Consider the following 24,204-nt stretch of genomic DNA (forward strand, 5'->3'; position numbering starts at 1 on the left):
ACATCAACTTTGCCTGCTTCAGTAGGTGCAGCTAAAGCTATAAATTGCTTATTGCAGTGAGATTTGATGCTTTATCATTCTTCATTTAGGAGTATTCTATCAAGCATTGTAGAAATATTGACTACCTAGATTTTAAATTAAAAACATTTCACAGTATTGCATGAAAGTTCGAGAAGGTGAAAAGGGCACCGTCCCAAGATTCTATTTATGTAAACAAACTTTAACTTAGCAGCATCAGCTATGTAAACTACTGGTTGACTACAACACTGCAGAATGTGACACAAAATAATGCACATAACATTCACTTGCAGCTATATTGGAAGAAATCAGCAAGTCACTTACAAACAGTGGCCATAAATTCCTTTATTGATTAGATTCCACATGTGCCCTGTCACCATTGGCATCGCACAGCACGTATGTGTATCACCATGCACACACACAAGCAACAGTCAAACGAGGGGGGAGGCCTCTTGATGACAAAACACCAAAAAATTTTTTTTTCTTCTTGCTCAGTCACTAAAGTGAGGCTTGGCAAAGGGATGCAGCACAGAAAAATATGCAACCACATTGAAGGTGTTGATTGCACACAAAGTGGGGGAGTTCCTATAGTCATTTTGCATCTTTTCTTCAGTCTTTCTTTTTTTTTTCCTTCATTTACTACGAGGTGCCTGGTCCCAGTTCAGAACACCTGAATAAGGAATGTGGTTGAGCCATCGCGCCATGTCGGGTCGTCTGCAATCTGCGCTCGGCACATAGGGCACGTCCGTTCTCGGTCGAACCACACTGACACGCACTCTTCGCAGAAAATGTGCTAGAAAAGAGACGAGAAAAAAAGGCACTTAACACAATGGCCCCCTTCTCACAAGTCATTAATTGATAACTCTATATTCAACCACATAACATTGCAAACAAAGGTGTGCATGCAGGGTAGGTACCACGTGAGACAAAGGAGCTCATCACACTCGAACTTGAGTTAACATTGGGTTGTATCGGGAGTATGAAACATTAGGTGTTAACATCGGGAAAAAGAGAGATTATCTAAAAGCATCAAAGAGTTGGCCTATTCTAAGTTAACTAAACTTGTCAGAATTCATTAGGCAATACAAGAAATGCAGCATGTGAAAAATCAAGCAAAATCTCTAAAACGTGAAAATAAACAAATAAAAAAAAACTCGCAGATGCACCATTACTAGCCAAGATCAGTTACAGGTGGCTTGCAAAAATTAAAATATCCAACGACGTAATGCCATGCAATCAATACAGAAGTAATTGAGGAAATGTGAATCCCAAAACCTGATCGTTTTGGACATCTCCAAGAATGGCTAGTACAGTGAAAAAAATTAATTATAGAGAAAAGACGCGTTTCGCTACAGTGCAGTTTACTGCTGTTTCTGGTAAACATGCCAAGATACTAAATGCTGTGACCGTAAGGTTTATATATATATATATATATATATATATATATATATATATATATATAAATATGAAAGTAGATGCGCTTTCACATAACAACTGTTTATTGTGCCGACGTTTCGACAGGAACCCTGTCTTTTTCAAGGCATAATACTATTTACACATGTTCCGTGCTTTTTTATATCCTGTCGAGACAGGAGGGGAGGGGTCAAATGAGAAAGAGAGACAAAAAAAAGAAAAAAAAAAAAAGAATAAATAAACAATAAATAAAATATAGAAATTCTAGGAGAAGAAGCAAGACCGACATGGCGTAATTAGAAAGAGGCAGCATTTCAACAGAGTAGGGCAGAGGTAGATGAGGAGTGTCATCATTGTCAACAATACCTCCCCCGCACCCACACTTCCCCAAGTGGGCAGGGAGCCGCCGTTTTTGTATTTCCCCTTTCCGTGTAGTCCGCTGGCGGCTCGTTCCTCTTTGAAGTGTATGACAAGTTAATGGGGAGGGCTTAAGTGCTTTAAGTGCATGCTGGTGGCATCGGGAGTAGCGAAAAAGCCGGTGAATGAGGCACTGCCATCGATATTCATTATATGCATTGGTTCCTTGTCAGTGAAGGAAAAGAATGTGCGTTAAAGGATTAACGAAGGAGAAAAAAAAAAAAAAAGAAAAAAGAACAGGGGGGGGGGGGGAGAGAGACTGTACCACTCCGGGACAGTCACCACACAGTTGAGGCCCACTGGGAAGATATGCGCGCATGTAGGAAAAAGTTAACGAAACCACCTAGCTGTCAGCTCCTTGTCAGTGAAGGAACAGAATGTGCGCTGAAGCTTGACGAAGAAAAAAAAAAAAAAAAAAAAAAAAGAGGGGGGGGGGGACCGTACGACCTTCGGGACCACTTATCTGTGCGTTCCGGCTGTGCTTGATTAGGCAAACCGTTTCTATGTTGTCAGATGCATAGGCCAAAAGCTTCGTTAGCGGGTAATATTATTGTCGTAATGAAACCGGACTGATTAGAGAGAAGCGTTTGCGTCTTTTAGCGGTCGTAACGCAGACAGAGTGCCTGGGTGTTCATTTATTCCGTATTTTATCGTGTTAAATTTGTAGATAAAATAAGATTCCCGTTGTTCCCGTTCTCTGATTGTTCGAAAGTTGTTTTCTAGTAGTGTAACCCTGATGTCATCAAAGCTGTGGTCTTTTAATGTGCAGTGTTTTGAAAGTGGAAGGCCTGGAAGAGATCGTACATGTGCCCGATGGTTGTTGAATCTAATTCTAAACGGAGTGTCTGTCTGGCCCACGTATTGCATGTTACATACCCCACATTCCAAGAGGTATATGACATTGTCTGAGTCACAGTCTAGTGCACCTCTTATCCTGTGCTTAAAATCCGAGTGGGTGCTTTTCGCCACTGTCGTTGTCTGCATGTGTTTGCATACCCTGCATCTGCTTTTTCCGCAAGGGTGACACCCAATTTGAGGTTTCACACCTATCTTTGAATTTATTAAATGATCCTTTATATTTTTCGGCCTTCTGTATACAACACAAGGAGGAGAAGTGAAAATTTTGGATAGTCGCACGCTCTGTTCCAATATGTTAAAGTGTTTTCTTAGGACCTTGTTTATGTTCGGTGGGTTGCTCGTGAAAGTTAATAGCAAGTTTTTGTTGCGGTGTTGGTCGGCGTTTCTCTGGTGGTTGAGAAGAATCTGGCGGTCCAGATTTTCAGCTTTTTTGATGGCGTCATCGATGATAGCTGGTGGGTATTCTTGATTAAGGAGTACTTCGCGCATATGTGTGCTGTTTTTGTGGAAGTCCTCGGTGCGGGAGCAGATTCGTCGAAATCTGTGTGCTTGGGAATAGGGAATGCTGGTCTTGCAATGTCGCGGGTGGCAGCTTTTGAAGTGCAGGTATTGTTGCCTGTCTGTAGGTTTTCTGTATACGTTAGTTACCAACGCACCATCGTCAACTCGAATGAGTACATCAAGAAAGTTTATTTCAGTGTTAGAGTAGGTGTGTGTAAAATAAATGCTGGGGTGTACCTGGTTGAATGCCTGTATGAATTTGAGGAGCTCGTTTTCCGAATGTGTCCAAATTATGAATATATCATCTAGGTACCGTTTATAGAGTAATGGTTTGATATTACAAGATGAAAGAAAATTGGACTCTATGTGGTGCATGAATATGTTGGCGTAGTTTGGGGCCATTCTTGTACCCATTGCCGTACCGCTGATTTGAAGATAGTACTGGTTGTTAAATTCAAAGCTGTTCAAATCGAGTACAAGTCTTGTGAAGATTTCAATTACTTTTTTGCTTGGATAAGCGACAGGGTTGTGTGTGCCATACGATTCAACAAGTGCCCTTACACCATCGTCATGTGGGATATTTGTGTAGAGTGAGCTAACATCCAATGTTACGAGAAATGCACCGTCTGGAATTTTCACGTCTGCTATTTCCCGAAGGAAGTGGTTTGTGTCACGCAAGAAGGACTCATGTGTGGGTGGTATGTCTTTGATTAAAGAATCAATATAACTGGAAATGGGTTCCGTTAACGTTCCCGTGCCTGATATAATGGGTCTGCCAGGGTTATTCTCTTTATGAATCTTCGGCAGCATGTAAAAACGACCAGGCGCCGAATGTACCGTAATAAGTGCCTTTTTAAGCTTTGAATTAATGGCGCCTTCACGTGTGAGATTCTCTAGGGTTGTTACAATGATTTTTTTGTGCTCCGTAGTAGGGTCAAAGTCGAGGTGTTTGTAGAATTGTTTGTTATTTAGTTGTCGCTTGCCTTCCTCGATGTATATATATATATATATATATATATATATATATATATATATATATATATATATATATATATATATATATATATATATATATAGAAACCTTAGTTCTACTCACATTGCACATCAGCATTGTTGGCCGCTTGAAGTCATCCTGGCAGATTGGGCAGGTGTCACCAACTGCTTTAGTTTGCTCTGATGTAGGTGGACGGCCATAATTCTGAAAGAATCCCATCGTTGCACAAGGATGGTAATAAATGAGGTTGGCAGACATGGCTGGACTGACTCTAGGGTCGCCATACGACCCGGCAAAAATGTAAACATTTGTAGATGATAACAGCAAAATTTCTGTGCAATCATCACGACAAGTTCTGCAAATAGATGGCATGAGAATCGTGAAATAAAAATGATATTCTGCGGTAAAGGGGAGATGCCAGTCTAAAAATGCAAGTTCTTTTCAAATTTACATGCTTTTAAATTCACTAATTCACAAGTTTGGTTTCTATACTTTCATAACAAAAAAAAAAAACTGGATTGTAATTAAACTCCAATTAGATTAAATTGGCTTTATCAAGCACACGGTGGCTACCAAAATAAGAAGAGCTCATTGTCTACAGTCCCCTGAATTTGTCACCTGGCTGCTTGCCATTGCATTTGACATGAGGAGTCCACAAAAGCCACATGCTCAAAATAACAATGACTGCCAAGCTCTCATGATGAAAGAAATTATATAAAAAACATACTTCGGCCGAATAAATGAGCTTTGACTAATATCTTTAAAATGCATTTTTCTCATGATCCTTTTTTGGGCGACTCCTTGAATTTCGACATCATGTTATTGGTACTTTTAATAGTAAGATCAGGATGAAATATTCCTTAACATGTGAAGAATGCAAGCATCTATATTAAAGCTTGAGATCGCCTGTATAATTATTAAAAACCTTAAGCAAGCAATTAGTATGGGATGAGAATTCCAAGAATTCTCACATTGTCAACTTCTTCTTGACATATAAAATATCCTAGATGCACTTTTTTCGTAAATATCTGCATTCTACAGTTAATGCAGAACAAGATGAGCCCTCAATGAGTCAGAACAAGGTTATCGGCATAAAGAGTCTGTCCAAGACGAACTATATTTTACACACTGTCATGGCACAAAACAAGAACTGTGCAACTTACTTTAAAACTAATTACACACTTGAAATCAGCATAAAAGCCTATATATAAAGTGAAAAAATTTAATTGCCCAAGGCTACAGATCAATAAAACTTTTTTTTTTTCAAGTTGCATCTCCCCTCCCTATCTACACTAATAAGCAACAACTTTAACTGTGTAACCAGTGAAGGCACAGATGAATTTAAGAAAAGGCAATCTGCTTATAGTACATGTTAAGTTAGTGCTTTTTTTACAGTTTGTGTAACCGAATGCTGTGGTGACTAAGATATATAAATTCAAACAAGCGGGACTTACCACATTTGACAGAGCTTGAATGAGACCTCTTTTCCAAGCTCTGGTTTTGGAGACAACATCTGCACACTGGAAATAAAATACCGAGCTTCAACGCATACACCCAGTTTGGAGCATGCACTGAGTGCTTGTTTGGTAACAAAACCCTGACAACGTTATTGTGTGACACTTGGCTTAACTGCCATCCATGGGCGACTTTCTTTTTCTCTACACTCACTATTTCACACCAGCAGCAAGGTAGCATATACTTTATAATGCAGAAATCAGTGAGCTGCCTAGGTGCATGTGCGGAACTCGAGCCAGTCTGTGGCTCTTGCACTCGCGTTGACCGAAGATACGAAAATCAAAAACTAGTGTGGGTCGCAAGGAGAGTGTTGGCAACGAGGGAGCGTAGCCCGCATTTCCCATAGTTTTAATTTTGCCACATGTGGTGTCCTGTGCATTGCCCTACACCGCTTGTCTTTGATCCAAGTTTCAAACGCTGCTGCTCCTTTGAACACAACAGCAGCCTATCCGATGCAGTCACTAGTGGAGCATTGGCCTTTAGAGCGTGCCCTTTGTGCCATATCGTGGATGATAGCAAACACGTTGAAGCCCCCCCCACACTCTGTGTACCACCAGATGTAAATGGTGTATATAATTAGCCCACTGCTAGTATTATGGAGAACGTATGGCGCAAGGCAGAATTGTGTAATGCGGTGCGCTTTGGAGCGAGGCGTCACAGGTTTGATTCTGAGACATGTGCTAAGAATATTTTTTTATTCTGAATTATTTTTTATATTTGTCTTTTTACATACATACATACAAACAGGACATAATGGAGGCAACAATGGCAAGTACTTTCGGGGGGTGTGCATACAATGTTTATCCCAATAAAGCCCTGCAGTGTGCAACAGACTATACTACAAACCTTGCAGAGGAGGTATGCACCAGAGAGGACCATGCTGAACAACTTGCCCGCACCAGTGTACGACTCCGAGAAGTAATACAGCCAGTGCTGCATAGGCATCACTGATCGGTACAGCTGGGAGCAGCATTCTACAAACAGGTAGTAGCGGCCCTGCAAAAGACAGCACATAAAAATTGGCTCCAAATCTGCATGTTACACCGCAAATGTCGTCGAAAGATATTGCATGTAGCAATATATATATATATATATATATATATATATAAAGGTAAGGAGTGTATACATAAGCGCTCGTTTTTTCGTGTTTTTACACAATAATAATAAGATCTAACAAACAATATCGCCAATGAAAGTATAGGGAAGATATTAGACCGAATTGTAATGTATATATGAAGTGGGTGAAAAGATAACTTGCCGTTGGCTGGATCCGTGGGCAAGATATGTATATATATATATATATATATATATATATATATATATATATCGCAGCGGAAAGGGAGGGAAAGACAGTGTGCGAGATGACAGCTGCTTCTGCGGCCACCCGTGGCGCCACAGCAGTTCGCGCCGTCGTGCGGTCGCAGATGACGTCATCATTAGGTTTTACCGTGAGGGCGTTCCCCGATGCACTTAAGGAAACAAAGCGCTGCGTGTACGGGGGCCTGTATGCGGCAGCTGTATGGGAACGCACCCAATAATTGCCTTCCGCGTTCTTCCGGATATCGAGGCAGTCATGCTGTACGCTCAGTCTGTGGTGGAGAATGCGAACTGGGCTGCACGAGATTGTCCGCGCCAGTCACGCTACTCATGGCTTGGTATGCAACTGGGCATGCGTTCATACCTCTTTTAAAGTACTTGCCCCCATCTTATCACGTAATCAGACACCTGGACAGCGGCGCTCAGAATTCGCATAACGCAGTATACGTAATCGTCGGCGATTTTTTTAGGGGCGAAGCTCCTTAGGGCGTATAATTGTCTGCCGTAGTAGTCTGTCTTGCCACCCCTAGTACGCGAAGTGTTCGCTAGATGGCGCGGAGGCGCGTGCTGCCTTCTTCTTTCTTTTTTTTTTTTCTTTTCTTACCAGCTAGGTCACACTATCTGTGACCACCCGATTCAAAGGGAACAGCCACCTATTATCATCGTTTTGGATATAAAGGGAGCGTACGATAGCGTGGCTCAAAAGGACTTGTGGGGAGTACTGGACACACTAGGTGTGGAAGATGGATTCACTAATGTTTTAAAGGATATTTATAAAGGTAACAAGGTAGTTATAAAGTGGGAAAAACAGGTATCCAAGCCCGCAGAGGTAAAACGGGGGCTTAGGCAGGGGGGTCCTCTGTCACTCTTGTTATTCAAGATGTACCTACAAGAATTAGAGGCCAAATTAGAGGGAAGTGGACTTGGCTTTAACCTCTCTTTCGTCAAACAGGGAAAACTCATTGAACAGGCACTGCCAGCATTGATGTACGCCGACGATATAGTGTTAATGGCCGACAGCAAGGAAGATTTGCAGAGATTGATGGACATCTGCGGTAATGAGGGAGATAGGTTAGATTTCAGATTCAATAAGGAAAAGTCAGCAGTCATGATTTTTAATGATGATGAAGATAGTGAGCTTAGAATACAGGGGGCCATGCTAGAGATAACTGATAAATACAGACATGTGGGCGCATGGATAAGCAATGGGACTGAGTACCTAAATGAACACGAAACATACGTGACGACTAAAGGTAACAGGAATGCAGCAGTGATGAAAAACAAGGCACTGTGGAATTACAATAGGTATGATGTTGTGAGAGCAATATGGAAAGGGGTCATGGTTCCTGGTATGACGTTCGGCAATGCGGTCTTGTGCATGAGATCAGAAGTTCAAGCAAGATTAGAAATTAAGCAACGTGAAATAGGTAGGCTTGCCTTAGGAGCTCACGGGAATACACCAAATCAGGGAGTACAAGGTGATATGGTATCGGCATCATTTGACGGCAGGGAAGCTAGCAGCAAGATAAAATTTGAGAAGCGATTGAGAGAAATGGGGGAGGAGCGTTGGGCTAGGAAGGTATTCAGCTTCTTTTACATGAAAAATGTCAATAGAAAATGGAGGAAGCGAACCAGAAAATTGACTGGTAAATACTTAGAAAACACCAGGGGGCCAAACCAAAAAGAATTATTGGTTAAGAAGAAGGTGAAGGGAGCTGAGACCGATATGCGAAGAATTGGCATGATTAAGAAGTCCGCACTAAGGATCTATCGATCTTTTCAGCAGGAAATTGCCAAGGAAGGGATCTATGATAATACTCGGGGTAGGTATCTACTGTTTGAGGCCAGGACAGGAGTATTGCGAACTAATACATATTGGGCCAAATACGAAGGGGGTATACACACGGTATGCAGTGCGCGTTGAGAAGAGGAGAAAACTGCCGAACACTTGATAATGTTCTGTAAAGGGCTTCGTCCTATGGTTTATAATGATGGCGCTGAGTTTTTCAAAGCACTGGGGTTTAGGGACAGGAAGGGCAAAATAGACTTTAAACGTGTAGAAATAACTAGGAGGAGGTTATCTGATTGGTGGATGAAGTCAAGCCGCGAGTGAAAATTAAACCCTTCACTGCAAAGTACAAGTCCTCAACCTCACTACTTAGAGAAAAAAAAATCTAGTTTTTGGTTTACTAAATATTACGGCTTGGTGGCGCTAGCCACCGCCCCATCTAAAGGGTACGGCTATATCAATTCATCCATCTGTTGGAGATGTTGCGATAAACAGACATAGACAAAAAGACAGATTCGACGCGTCCAGCTCATAAACATAGTATGTCATTACGGCATTCATTATCAGAGTATGCACAGGCGCTGTATAGTGGTATTATTTGTCTCAATCCCAGTAATCAAAGAGGAATAATTTCAATTTGCCCGGTGCCGGTCAGATCAAACGAAACTAAACGACTGATACGAACGGGGGAATTACGATATCTAGAAGCGACAAAAAAAAGGGGGGGGGGGGCGGGCAGCTCACGCATCGCAGCAATCTGCGTTTTTTTTTTCCTTTTAATGTATTCCTTAGTTCACGTGATAATATCAAGAAATAGCTCGGCACTTGAACAGTGCTCGAAATTGTTCCGACGCACGAACATCTGCCATTTGTTCCTCTAAGTTTGAGGGTAATATCCTCCGAAATCGGTTGCACTTCTTTTTGATGACTCTGCTTATATATGGTGACGAACTTGCAACGTAAACTGAAACTCCGGGCAACTGACGCGTCGTCCAGTCCTCCAGAGTGGTGAAGCGTCCTCCAGAGTGGTTCCGTGGACATGTAGTTTGCTGGTTTCCCTGAACATTGAGCAGACCGTTTATGAGTAAATGCGATGAGCTCATTAAAGAAACGTGATAGCACGCAATGGGTGAAAGACTTTCGCTCATTCCTGACGACTTCTCGGGAAGGTATACGCCCGCTTGTCCGAACAAGTGCTGGCTTTCCTGAGCTTTCTCGATGAAGCCTCTCTCTGTCGGGATATACGCTGTCCAACATCAACAAAAGATAAAAGAAAAGGATAGGCGTTACGAATGAAAAAAACAAAAAAATGGTTCCGAATCTGCATGTTACACCGCATATGTAGTCGAAAGACGACAGTCTTGCGTCTGGAGAGAGTGAACAAAACGTTTATTTGATAGTCTGCGCAAGGAAATCGGTCAGTGGTATTCTGGACGTGCTGCATTAGAGTGCCTCGAGCATGTAGCGGAGGCAAACGAGCGCATCGAGGCACGTTAGACACAAGTGCGATCTGGCAGTTATCTTCAAAAACGAAGGCGTGCAGCTCGAGGAGAAAGATGCGCGCCAGTCTCGGAGGTAATAAGATGTAGAACGTAAAGCGACAAGCAGGTGCCAGTACCGTGACGTCGTAGCAAAGCGTTGAAAACACATTTTTGAGCATTGCGTCGCACTGTCAGCTCAGCGCGATAAACACTACATTCCTTAGAGTTAATTGTGTATGCCTCTTCTAGTATAAAGGCAGACATACAAAACATCGAAGCATTGTTGTGGCACCTCAGATATGTGTAATAATTGCTTTTTAATTAACAATCGCACAACTATGAATGCTAAACCTTGAGCAATATTGGTGGGCACTGCAGATGGTGTTGGCCGTTTGGTGCCGTTTCAGGTATCGTTAGGGCGGACGAACAGACAAATTTACAGGCAGACAGACAGACAGACAGACAGATCAAAATTTTTCCGTCGAAGGTCCCTAAGAAAGACTATCGTCATTAAAAGAAGTCGCAAACCTCTACTCAGCTCGATAAACTAGGAATATAACCACATGACTGCTGAGGGAAACACCAGCCGAGCCTCACATCACGAAGTCATCGCATCAAGCCTGCATCTGCAATAACTACATAACTTGTATGAAAGTTCAATCTTTTCAGGAGTAATTACAGAGTAGAATCTATAACCACCAACTTCCTCCATGTTATGTACTGATGTGCAACCTGTTACTGTGCTTTTTTTTTTTCACATTTTTTTTGCACACCCTCTCCTGCGTCAACTATTTCTCTGCAGTAAAGTATGAAATAATAAAGAAACAAACATTCAGTGTATGTTAACTGCAATGCTGCGCAGTAACCTCAGGTACATTGTTCAAATGCAATAGGGTGGGCTTTCTAAGCTTCAAGAGCCATTTCTTATGTTTGGATATGAATATCGAAACAGATGTAATTATCTCGTGAAGTCAAGTGTACATATCACTTTCCATCCTACTAATCATTCTACGGTACATACCTTATTTTAACACTTCATAACAGTGATGCCTGCAATCAAGACGAGATGAACGCACCTAAGTTATACACATAAACCTCCAAATAATGAACCCGGATGTAACAAGATACCGACTATAACGAAGTATATGAAAAATGGTCTTGCAATAGACATAGTGTTAGAGATAAGCATTTATAGCGAATTTTTGGATATAACGAACTTATTTTAATGTAAGATGCAATTTTGTTATAGTGAGGTCTGAGTGTATACAAAAAGCCTGGATGACACTTAACTTCGCTTTAGAGGGGCACTGTGACACTTTTTCGAGTAGCTATAGAACGGATTCATTAAAGCGAGCTTATTGTCTCACGAATTCGCCATTGCAAAATATTTTTAGAATCTGCCCAGTACGAGGGGAGTTGCAAAAATTTGTTGCATGCTGCAATTGCTTTCTCTCTTCTGTTGTCTTGACAAAAGTGCTGGAAGCTAAGCAGGGAGGGACCTCGATTCTGGTTTTTTGCATCTATCAGGTTTTCTCGCTCGCAGACAATGTTGCTGACATTATATTTTCTTTAACACAGGCTCCAACAATATCACATTAATGTTCAACATAACCACACATTTATTACATGCTGATATTCACTTTGTTATATGCAATAGTAAGCTACATCCACGTCTCTGTATCAATAATCAATGAAAGAGTATGTGGAAAAATGCTTGGGACAAAAATATTTTTCTAAAGATCGAAACAAGTACTACATATTGCCAGTTGGAAAAGAAGCCACTTATTCATACTCGTCTCGGGAAAGAAGAAAGGCAGGCGGGAAGAGCCACGATCACCGCCTTCACGAAAATGGTGATCAGCTTGAGCACAAAGTCGGTGACCACCACGATCCACACCACTTCCAGTCCACCAATGGGCTGGCTGTACGGGGGAACCAGGATGAGCCTGAAGGACAAAGCGCACGAGCTTTATGAACACAGTAGTAGCAGTTTATATAGTCTAAAATTTGTACACTATCAAAACTAGCAGTATTGTGTGAGGTACAAACAACCATGTTAACTTCGTCACTCCAAATGATAACATCGAAATGCTTTGAACTGACCTTTGGTAGCTTAGAGATTACCCCTCTGTACTGCTAAGCTCCACAGTTGGTAGCAGGTGCGCTTGACGACAGGTGATTGGAACAAAATACAAAACATGCCCGCATACTATACATAGATTTAGCTATGCAGCTAGACTTCCCAACTACATACACCTCAAAATCACATTTTGGTTTTCGGAGCATGAAACGCCACACAACTTATTACCCAGTATAGCTTTAAACTACAGGAAAAATGTCTATCCCAATGCATTCAGTAGTACAACCTAAGCAAACTCAATCCAAGGGTAGTCACGCTTCATAATCTTATTCCAGTGTCTAATATCTTCAACCATTACTGAGTTCCTGTACAATTTCCTCCTTGACCACATAGTACACTCACTTTAGTTTGTATCTCTGCATACCTGAATGCTTGTGTATTGCTATTAGAAGAGCAATGTGCCTCACATTCTAATGAACCAATCTGTGGTATGACATAGTTTTATTCCTCATTCCCATGAGATAACTTCGCTATAATACTAAATTATTTCTTTCTTGTGTATGCATACATAATAGTACGCACCTGCAATGTGTAGCTGTGCTGACTAGAGCAAAGGTAAATGCTAGGTTATCACATAAAAAAAAAAACATTTGGCACAAAAAATGCAACATTTAATGCATTTCGATGTTTGAGTTTGAGTTTATTTATTTATGTCTTAGCTACTGCCCAAGTGCCTTGTTCAATGTTGGTACATTGAGAAAATACAAGACACACTTTAAATGTTTTGATAATATACGACACATTTTATTAAAATTCCATCAAACTTTCATCTTTAAATCACTCTTGCAAGTTCAGACAAATCTCTTGTTTCGTTCGATGAAGTAAGGCAACAATGTATAAATGCACTGAGAGCATGAATTTTGAGCAGGTAACAGCAACAAACTAAAGCAAATAGGCACTTGTCATAGTATCACCTATGTAAATAATTTCCTTTTAACATGCTTGCCTCATGGTCATATGCGTGTGCAAGGTTTCTCTTGGGGGGGGGGGGGGAGGAATTTTCATGACAGTGCCCCCTTTCTATTATGTCAATGTATGGGATGGATATTCCCCTCCCCCTTTAGGTGACTAGGAGCGGGTGGCTGCCCCCTGTGCGTATGCCTATGCCCACGGCGTTCACGTTTATTTAAATGAAACCAGGGAGAGCATCTACAGGTACATGAGACAATAGTTGTAACTGTGCGTCTTATCCATTGCTAGCACAATGTATTTTAGTATCCTTCAGATGGACCGTTGAAGCACACCTTTACATCATCTTAACACAATAGCACATAGAAGCGTTACCATGGCTTGCAACAATCATGCACAATGAGTCATCAAACCAACGTGTTCGTGAAAAAAAGCCTCCAGAAAGAAAGTAAGTCGGCATGCCACACTCAATCTTCCACAAGCAGCCATGCAGCTGCAGACTATCATGATGCACACCTGTTTGCCCTGCAGTAAATCTACTTGTGAGTCAGCCCAAGCAGGACTGCTCCGTTGACTTGCAGAATTTTTATTGCGAACAAAGTGGTAGAAGGCTGCCAGGGGTCTAACGGGCTAGAACGTTGATTTGTTTTGTTTGAGAGGCCTTAGATCATGCAATTAAGCGAGTACACCCAACAAGCCATTGTTAGGGGTCTTTTGAAGCACCTTCTTTCTTCACCCTTTTTAGTGGTGTTAGGACGTATAATAATTTAGAAAAAAAAAAAGAAATACACCGGCCAAAGAAAACATTATTTAAAATTTTCCTTAGCGTTTTCACATTTTTTTCATTGCCTTTATCAACATAAATACATTCCGGCTTGAACTTTTTGTACAAATACTCCTCACATTCCCCCGCAAAGATCTTGGGTATTTTATACTTATGAGCAGTTTTTTCTACAAAAAAGGCATGGTTTGCACTTTGAGTAAGGTTACACCCGAGTTTTTTTTTTTTTCACTCTCCACTCACAGTAAGCATAAACTAGGTGGCCATTTAGATAGCGATCCACTGGTCGCTATCTAAAGTGCAACCATGAAACGAAGAGGAATCGACACTTTCAAATGGTAAGGCTGCAGCGCACGTACTGATAGGATGACACATGGCAGAAATGAGCAATGTGTAATGCAGCGAAAATTCTACTTACGCATAGGCTAGGCCTTTGTCAGCAAGTAGGAAGTAGACGAAGCAGACGCAGGTGCACAGGTTGGTGACCACAATGAGCAGGCTGCTAAACTGGCGCTTCGCCTGCCATGTTGGGCGATCCCATGGTCACCGCGCAGCACCACAGGCACACCAACAGCAGCACGCCGAGCAGGGCAATGTAGGCCAACATGGTGGCAGAGGGTGGACGAGAGGCGAGAAAGAAAGAGATTGGAGGAAAAGAAAACACTTAGAGAATGGCGACCAGTGGTACGATCTCCTCTTGTGGCCTTTCAAGAAATGTGTTGGAGGTTCGAGTGCTCTTGCAGGTGCTATGTGTCGCAGTTATCGGGCTAAAGACGGCAAAAGAACTGTCAAAGTCAAAGGGGAAGCTTGGAAGGTGAGCAGACACAACGAATCTGCGTAATAAGAATGGTATTGAGTCGTGCCAATTGTCGGCAAAGAAACTGCGCAACAGTAAAGTGTCAGAGTCTAAATGGAAGCACAAGCCAGAATTAACTGCCACAAAGCAGTGGACTTCAGAGCTTTAGTCACAAATTCACAAACCGCACTTTGTTTGCAAAGTGCAAAAAGAGAGAAAGACAACTAAACAACAAGAATCATGGAAATTATTTCCACAGCAACTACTTTCTCGAACGATCTCAATGACGACAGAGACGTTCCCCCTGCTGTTTGAAAGTGCAAATGAGCTGCAAAGAGGGCCCTCCAGGTGGCTTTGCAAGCAGCGAGCAATGGATTACTTCAAAAGGAACCCGATTCAGATGCTAAAGATAGATATAATTGAAAGCACAGACTTCTGAAGGTCCCGCCGGAGTGCCTTAGAAACTAGAAACAAATGCACAGCCAACTAAAAAACATCAGTGATGTATAAATAGAGAGTACAATCTAGAGAAAAAAACAACATCAGGGACTTCCTATTTGAGGCAATAACAGGTATGTAACAACGAAATCTGCGATAATGTTAAACCTCTAAACAAACGTATACTTGCACAGTGCAAGTACTGCCAGAGGAGTGAAATTATGGCAGCTAATGCGACTGGCCAAAGAGAAGGCACACTTCATAGATCAAACGCTACCATCGTCGCTCTGCCATAAGGAATGACAACACCAGCAAACAAAACAGTGCTGAAAAGCCAAAAAAAACCAACTAAAAAGCCAACTTCAAGAAAGCTACACACAGAAAAGTGTGGCTCAGATACGCAAAGCAAGTGCTGGCACAGCAGAAAAATCCTCGCCACGGAATCAACAACCGCCAGGTATTCCAAGCGACAGCTGCGGATATCCGATGATGCGTTGGATGCGAGCAGACCAGTGGAGGTAGCAACAGGTTTGACAGCGAAGAGTCGTGCGATGAAACACTCGCAGCGTGAGGACAAAGTAAGGTGCAAAAAGAATTGAAATATCACATGACAGCGACACAGTGCCTCCCCCCTCCCATCAAAAAAAAAAAACTGCGGTAGAGAGAGAGCAATACAGAGCCCAGCTCAAGAAGCAGAGCGAACGACGTCAAAGCAGCCGAGAGAGGAGTGCCACATGCTGCCTCTGCGTCACCGAACCCAGCTGAAGCACCCTCCTCCTCCACTTCTCTCTCTGAACCTCCTTCCTCTTTTTCTCACCCTAGTTTCTTATATATTCACCACCTGCAGCCCAAGAAACCTCTCTTTTCTGCGACCTTGTGCAAACAAACTCACTTATTACTACTTTTTTTTTTTTCTTATCTACGTCCTGCCAGCGTAGCAGGAAGCGACATCCTTTACCTTCACCCTGAACCCCTCGCCCAAGTCCTTTTCTACCGTACACTATATGACCTCGCAGGAAAAAGCTAGAAACGACAGCAGCAGGCCAAGCCGTGCCTCGAGTCTGCAGCGCAGCTGTTTTCCCAGACAGCAACAGATGTTCGACACGATGGAGGCAAACAGAAATAAGAAATGCAAAAAGAAAAAGAGCCCTTTCTTAGAAACTTATTCATTGCAAAGACATCGCTTTGCTCGCTAAGCAAACACGGCGAAGAATAAATAGAGCCACTATTGTGTCTACTTGCCCATGCCTGGAGTCCATTTGTACAGCAATAATAATAATTGTGGCAACAGCTGTTTCATATCGTGGGGAGGATTGGGAAGAACTTATGATACTCTCAAACAATTAAAAAGTGATTTAAAAGAGCCCAACGGGGCATTCGGCACAATCAAGTCTAAGAGAAACCACCTGTGCTAATTGAAAAAGGAAGGTGTTAGCAATGGAATAGAATTTCCCAACAAGCCGACTTAGCTACACAATTTAAACATTTTATACAAATGCATTTTTTGGAATATAGCATGCTACGAAGCACGAAATACGAAAGTGCTGTCATGATCAAGACATAAGGCTTAATGAAGCATACCAAGGTCTTGCACATAAAAATTATCCAAAGATATTCAATGAGAGCTGATGGTCGAAAAGTAATGTCATACTCGTAAGGAAATAACAAGAAATACTGTTAGCTGCCTTAGAAATGAGTAGAAAAATATGAGAGCGAATACTTACACACATAGTGCATCACCGCACTACCATACAGTGTTCAATAGTACAACCACTATTCAACAACTGGCAAATTCTTTGAAACACTTTCTCAGTCCTTAATCTTAAGGGGGACGTAGCAATGAAAATTATCTTTGTTATTTATGAAGCTAAGGGATGAAAATCGGCATGCAGATGTCATTTGTCGTGCTGATATCATTACTGAAACTGGTTTTGAGCCATCTAACATGACTTTTGTGTTCAACACTTGATAGACTCTCATTGTCACCCCAAAATTAATTAGCTAATTAGACACAAGCTCATCAAAGTGTTTACATAAGAATATTTACAAGGGTCCATTTTACGCTGTAATGCTATTGGTTTATTTTTATTATTTAAGTAAACACACAAAAATATTTCTGAAATGTCCTGGACATATTGTCTTACCAACAACTTTTACAAAAAGCCAATTACAAAAGTCTGTATGATGTGCACACAAATATGGACAGCTTTATGGCACTCACCAATGTCTCAGAATCTAAGTGCACAAAACGGAATGGCTATAGTTGAATTTATTGTGAAATGGCATGCACAGGGCTGACTGACAGCGACTGCTCCAAAAATGGAAGCTGGGAAAATGGAGCTTAAAGAAATTGAAGCTAGAAGCAGATCAAATGGAACTCGGAATGAAGCTGGCTTTATTTTTCATTGGAGAATTGCATCTTTCTGGCTATCTTGAGTACCAATCTGTCCTCTTTATGATGATGCCAATATGGTGGCACTGGGCCAAAGGAAAGCTGCAAGTTTGCATACAGCTATGCACAATTTTCACACAGCTTTTCACGACAGCCCACCAGTAAAATGCATGTTCCTCAACTTCTACTACTTATTTTGGTCTAAAATCACACTATGATATAAAACATGGTCTCAGGATTACAGAAAAATATTATTTGGAAAACTGAGCATTTTGACCAAATTTACAATTCTCATTGCCACAACCCCCCTTAAGCTGCTAGTACAGAAAACGTAATACAAGACATCTAAGAAAGCATACGAGACATGACTACAACTGAAATTAAATAAAGAAGTTAAATAACAATGACATACACATATCCAATACACACCACTGTTACTGGGGCAGTTGTACAGCTTAACTAAGAATACAGCTTGAGTGACCATTAAAATATGCCTCAGAGAAAGGAGAGAAACATTTGAAGCTAGAACGAGGCTGCAACTGCAGCTTGAACTAAAGATGAAATAAATGGCACAGGGCACCGATGAAGCGCAAAACGTGAACATGATTTACTGCGAATTATGATTTAAAAAAAAAAAGAGAAATCATGAAGAAACCGACCAAAAGAAAAAGAAAAATTCCTGGCACAACACGACACAAGTGTCCAGTGCCGATGCAGGTGCTGTCATGCAAAATGATTGATGTACAAGAAGCCTCCTTATTGATCCTTATACAGCTTGCTCCTCTTAGCTCCGCAGAAGGGACAACAACCTAGGCCTTCAAAACCGGAAGCCTACATACATCTATAGCTCTCTCTGACCTTCCGATACAGTGCACATGTGGGTGGTAAATCAAAAACGTCCTCTTTTCAGATAAAGAAAAAAAAAATAACCGAATGAGAGTTTGCAGGAGTGACTGAGATTTTGAGAGTCGTGTGTTGTTACCAGCTGTAAATGCCAGAAAGTGCAACCTTTAGAAACAAACTTTCAGAAAGATAATGAAAAAGAAAAACGAGATGAATCATAGTAAAACAGGCCTTTTGGCTAGTTGGTAATAGTTCATTGTGAATGCAAAAAGTGGGGTGAAGAATAGAACAGAGACTAGACAAGAGAACGACAACACACGCGCACACTAGCAACTGAAAGTTTATTGAAAAGGCAACACATATACAGTTTACAAAAATTATTACATGGTAGAATTCCTCTCACCAAAAAAAGCAGAGAGACTACCACCGTTCTACAAAATATGAAGGCCCATATATGTACCTAAATGGAAAAGAACTGGATAATAAAAAATGAAGAAATTGCGTGGTTGGGGTTGGATAAAGAGAACCAAATTATTTCTGCCATGTATTATTCAAATATAAGTACTCCTCGTTCTTTAATATGGCAATAGAATTCAGGGTGACTGACACATCTCTCCCTGCATTGTTGATGTGGAATGCTTCCATTGATTTGTGGGCAGCTTCATCTCAATTCCCAGATAGAATAGTCGCATCAACAAAAAAGGGTGAGCAGCTGCACTTGGTGCAATGCTGCGCCAAGTGGGCACCGTACTTTTCTAGCTTCTTGAGCTTTAGAAACAAGAATAAGTTTGCTAGATTCAAATTAAGGCTGTAACAAGGCTGCATTAGCCTTGGACAGGTATGCATCATAAAGTGCCGTCAACAATTCTCAGGAAATAAGTTATGGGTACAGATAGCTAAACACCTCATTAAAACTGTATATTGAAATAGAAGTGAAACATACTTCAATATAACCATTAGCTGGTTATAAATACCTTTCATTTTTATCACCCCTACTTTTGTGAAAGGTATGTTATTATTGAATGTTCAGCAATGTCAAAGCTTGCCCAGATTAAAAGCAAGAGCATTGGTTACTGTCATTCACTGTATTTCCTCAAGACAAAAACCTGCACAGTCGATGTGCAGCCACCGTTGCCTGATGTGCAGCCTGATCTCATCATGACAGAGAAGTTTTCATGCAAATAAGGTTGGTGTCGAAATATTCAAACGCCCAGTCCACACAATAAGCCAGAATCGCATCCAAGCCCCCAGTGCGACAAAAAAACTTAGACTTTCAGATAGCACAACTGCTTCTCTACCAATTGAACTATGACAGCAGTCATTCCTCCGCCGATCCACTTTATTCAGCTCTTGTGCATGTAAATCGAGTGTTTGCCAGTGCCATTCATCACCATGGAAACAAGAGTGGAACGACCTATTTTACCAGCTAATTGTACCGAGATAAACATAATATCCCATTACTTATCTTTATCAGCCTGCAGGAAAAGTTATCAACGTTGCCAGGCAAAGTTGTGTGGGATATACACCAGGTGTTCTAAGTTAAGCTTTACGGCTTCATTACTTGAAAATGCATCACTTGAAAAAATGTGGAAAACACCTATGAACTTAAGTTATAAATCCAGGAGGACATAAAGTTAGACAACAATCGTTATCAGCTTTTTTTATTCCATTCAATTTAATGATAAACTTTATTTGTTGACTGCAGCAGGTGGGCATGTTCGTATGTTGGAGACAGCCGCATTTCTACACAGTTGTGCATGAAACCGTGTAAAAACAAGACTTCTAGCATGTCAGTACTCAGAGATATCCCGCTGCAAAGTTTAATTGCTCTTTGCATGATTATGCATGCCAGCCAATGAAAATCAGCACAATTGTCCTCCCTGATTTGATGAGCAGTCATTGATTCCTATCACCGACCAATAGTAAACGGATGACCGCAATCACCATTGCCTATGCCTCCAACCTGTGGTCAGATTATACATAGCAATCAAATGCCGTGGCACCGTTGGGGAGGAGCTATGTGCCAGTGCTCACAGTTTTGCAAGAGTAATCATGTAAACCCCCATTCAATTTTGCAGCGAGATATCTCAGAGCACAGACATGGTAGTACTCTTCGAACCATTTAGAAACTAGAATGGCTCCAACTTTTCAATAGAAGGATGCCTGCTTGCTGCAGTCAGTAAAAGTTCATTATTCGATATCACTTAGTCGGGTGGCTGACAGCTATAAACATTGTCTCCCATTATGTGACACACAGTGTGACTCGCCGCAAGGGTGCTCTTCCAGTTGAGAATATCTGAAACATGTTTCAGCCGTCTTGAGGTGGTGGCAAAGTTTAAGTTAAGGAGCCTTTCTGAATTCGGGGGTTAGTGTTCATTCTAGAAGAGCTCAACACATCTTGTAGAGCTCAGCATGCTTGAGATGAAAAAAAAAATATGGAAGAAGAAAACATAAAAAGAAGAAAAGCAGCGGCAGTATAAGTAACCTTACAATTCTATTTATGAGAATGCTGCTGTTTCCTTTAAGCAGGAGACCACAAGGACTGTGACAACAAATGATGAAGGATTGCCCTTTGACTTAATCATGCTAAATGGTCTCCATTGTTTTTGCAGGCTTGTATGGTGGGATTTCATTGCAATCCAGATACACCGCCCGCATGAATGTATGTTCAAGAGAGTATGGCCAAGTTTATTGAACTGCAGGAAGCTCAGGAGCGTGTGGCTGAGTGGTTGCGGGGGGCAGAATGCTTCGCAGCACTTAAGCAATTTCAAACTTGCGTCTGTCCAGTGGGACTGACACAGTTTGTTTTTGTTACAATCCTATTCTTGTTGTTTTATGTATTTGTCTAAAAACAGGCAATAAAGCAAAAAAAAAAAGAACAATGCCCAATGCCACAGGCATAAGCGTGTGCAGAATTCAGATGGGGGCGAAGGTTCGTTGCACCCCCCCCCCCCCCCGTCATGTCAACCTTTCGAGCCCACCCTCTTGCCTCCCCCCCTTCCCACGAATGCATGCCTATGGCTGCAAAGCTTGCAGAATTCGCAAAGAATTACCAATGAAGATTATAAAGCATGCTACGAAATGCCTGTAGCTGTGATGCTTCTACAAAAGTTAGTAGTTACATTGCTATTAAACATTTTCTAACACATAGCAATTTGAGCTCTAAGCAAGGCAAAAAGTAAAAATATGAATACAAAAAACCATCAATGGTGCTATCTGAATGCATTTTCTTCCCACAACAGTAATAGTTTCAGTACCTAACGTTAAAATGCCTCAGTGAAGAAACTGTTTTCTTTTGATACAATAGCTTTAGTGACTCATAATATTATGCTGGTCTAAAGAAAGCTACAGCTGACGCTGAGTCATACAGAGAACATTATAGTAGCAGAGACATTTTTCGAAATAGCAATAGAATGCAGGGCGGGTAATAGTCAAACAGTAGATCTAGAAAGCTGTGCAACACACTCCATTGCATGCAGCAAGCCAATTTTAAAAGAACCAGCCTGGCAGCTATAATTGTATTAATATGTACTTTAAATGGAAACACATATGATACACAAGCCTGATTTGAAAAGGGCATAAAATATCATTAGGTGTTACACCGAAGGAGCCAAAAAAGAAACAAGCAATGAACAATAACCAAATAAAAGTTGATTTGTATAATAACTATACGCACAGTCTTACGTCTTTCTAACGATGTGATTGGCTAACTTTTCTCGTGAGAGTTACGGTTCACTGATGATCTCCCCCTCTCGAACTTCATCCACTTATAATCATTCACTTCGTGGATATGGTGTGATATTTTTTTTGCTGATGAATTTGTTTTTTTGGACATTCGATAATTCGGACCTATGTTTATTTTTCATAAAGTCTGATTTATCAGTCATCAACTGTATAAAACATGTCCCATAGCACATGGGAGACTCATGTGTAAAAGAAAGTTTATCGGCATATTGTCAAAATACCTCTAAAATATCAGTATGCCCCTGTTTCTCGTCCTTCTCCCGCAACATCGTTTTAATGGCAAGAAGCTTTGGAAACTTTCAACACAAATGAAAGGGCTGGAATGAATTTCACCGTAACGAATGCTGTCCCCCCCCCCCCTTAGCCCGAGATCTGTTTTTGGATGCATGTCTTGGAGGCCATGCATAAACTCTTATCACGTAAGCCCTTTAATTAGGTTTAACGCGGCAGCCCACCTGACACCGCTGGAAGGTCGTTACGCATTCTCTGCACCATTTTTAAACATCTGAACATGTTCATGTGCAAGTGCACACTTGTCAAGTCTGTTTAAGTGTCTTGTTACCGTACATTTTGTCCACTTCCTTTCTTTTTACGCTGGAAACATGCTGGCTGGTCGATGAGGTCAAGAGCACCCCGACGTCAGGCTTGTTGCCATTTCGATTAAAAGAATACGCTCCACCCAAGTTGCTATGTCCACAAGGTGAATACATTAAGAAATGCTTCCCGCTTATTTCAGGAATCAGTTACAAGCATCCCAGCGACGAGCTTTATAAATAACTCACCTGTTTGCCGACCTCGCGCTTGATTACAGAGTTGGCATGGCAAAATGTGATGAAGAGTCCAAGGATTGCTAGAACACCTGAAAAAAAAAAAAAAAAAACACTAGCTCAACTGCTGACATACGCAAATGTAATATGTGAATGGAGCTAAGATTTTGACATCCTTTGGCTATCAGCTACATCCATAGCATGCCCTGCCTCTGCCCCGTAACGCACTGGTTTCACTATAACGTCAGCAAAAAAAGGTTAGCCATCCAAATATGCTGCTGTCGATCATCGGACGCAGGGCAAACTTTGACAACAAACATCGTAACACTGTAAAGCTAGGAGTGATGGCAATTACGGAAACAAAATTTAGTGTGGCCCTTCTTAATAAAGTGAAATACTCAATTCATTCTAACTATTATCAGAAAAACACATCCATATTAGTTCTGCAATCGTACGATGTTCGTCATTAGAAAACTAAATAAGGGTCATAGTTTTGTTTATGAATTTCAGAATCGTACAACCGCACCAGAATGTCAGTATAATGCTATCACTGTGAAAAGAGCAGTGCCATGTAATGTCTCTCTCTTCGTTAGAAGGCAATGTGTATCATTTTTACCAAGAAGAAATTACGCAGGTGCTGGCAGACATCATCAAATATATTATAGTGAATGGGTACAGAGGCTTCAAGGCAGCCTTGTGACCGGTGTCTTTTTTTTTTTTTTTCTCTCTCACACATTTCCTGGTTTGGTTTAGAAGAGTATTCTCAAGGCAAGCATGTTGTTTTTGAAATTGTGAAAGGCTAATTCACTAATTACAAGTGAAATTATTCCTTTCTTCAGCGCCTCTTTCGAGCTTTTTCAAGCTCTTAATCTTTCAAATACTACACTCAAACCTCATTACAATACTCACACCTGCGACAAAAGTAACTTCGTTATATCAAATATACACTATAAATGTACATTCATAACACTGCAACTATAACAACACTAATAAATACTTAATAGCTAATAATAGCAGATATAATAAACTACTGTTATATGTATTTCACTGGTGAGGTGAACTATGCTTTGTTATTATAGCATTTTCATTTG

General features: G+C 41.1%; 1 protein-coding gene across 1 annotated transcript in view; it reads right to left on the minus strand.

Moving 5' to 3' along the window:
* Positions 1-343: 343 nt before the first annotated feature.
* The window catches only part of LOC119181410 (E3 ubiquitin-protein ligase RNFT2), a 42,279-nt gene continuing 18,418 nt past the window's right edge, over positions 344-24,204 (minus strand). Inside the window, exons 5-11 of the mRNA XM_037432642.2 lie at positions 23,129-23,205; positions 14,552-14,652; positions 12,096-12,249; positions 6,563-6,712; positions 5,656-5,721; positions 4,304-4,405; positions 344-811 (exon numbers count right to left, since the gene is read on the minus strand). Coding sequence (XP_037288539.1) covers positions 680-811; positions 4,304-4,405; positions 5,656-5,721; positions 6,563-6,712; positions 12,096-12,249; positions 14,552-14,652; positions 23,129-23,205 — 782 coding nt within the window. The 3' untranslated portion in view covers positions 344-679. The remainder of the gene's footprint in view (positions 812-4,303; positions 4,406-5,655; positions 5,722-6,562; positions 6,713-12,095; positions 12,250-14,551; positions 14,653-23,128; positions 23,206-24,204) is intronic.

This window comes from Rhipicephalus microplus, chromosome 3 (assembly GCF_043290135.1).
Source record: "Rhipicephalus microplus isolate Deutch F79 chromosome 3, USDA_Rmic, whole genome shotgun sequence".
NCBI lineage: Eukaryota > Metazoa > Arthropoda > Arachnida > Ixodida > Ixodidae > Rhipicephalus > Rhipicephalus microplus.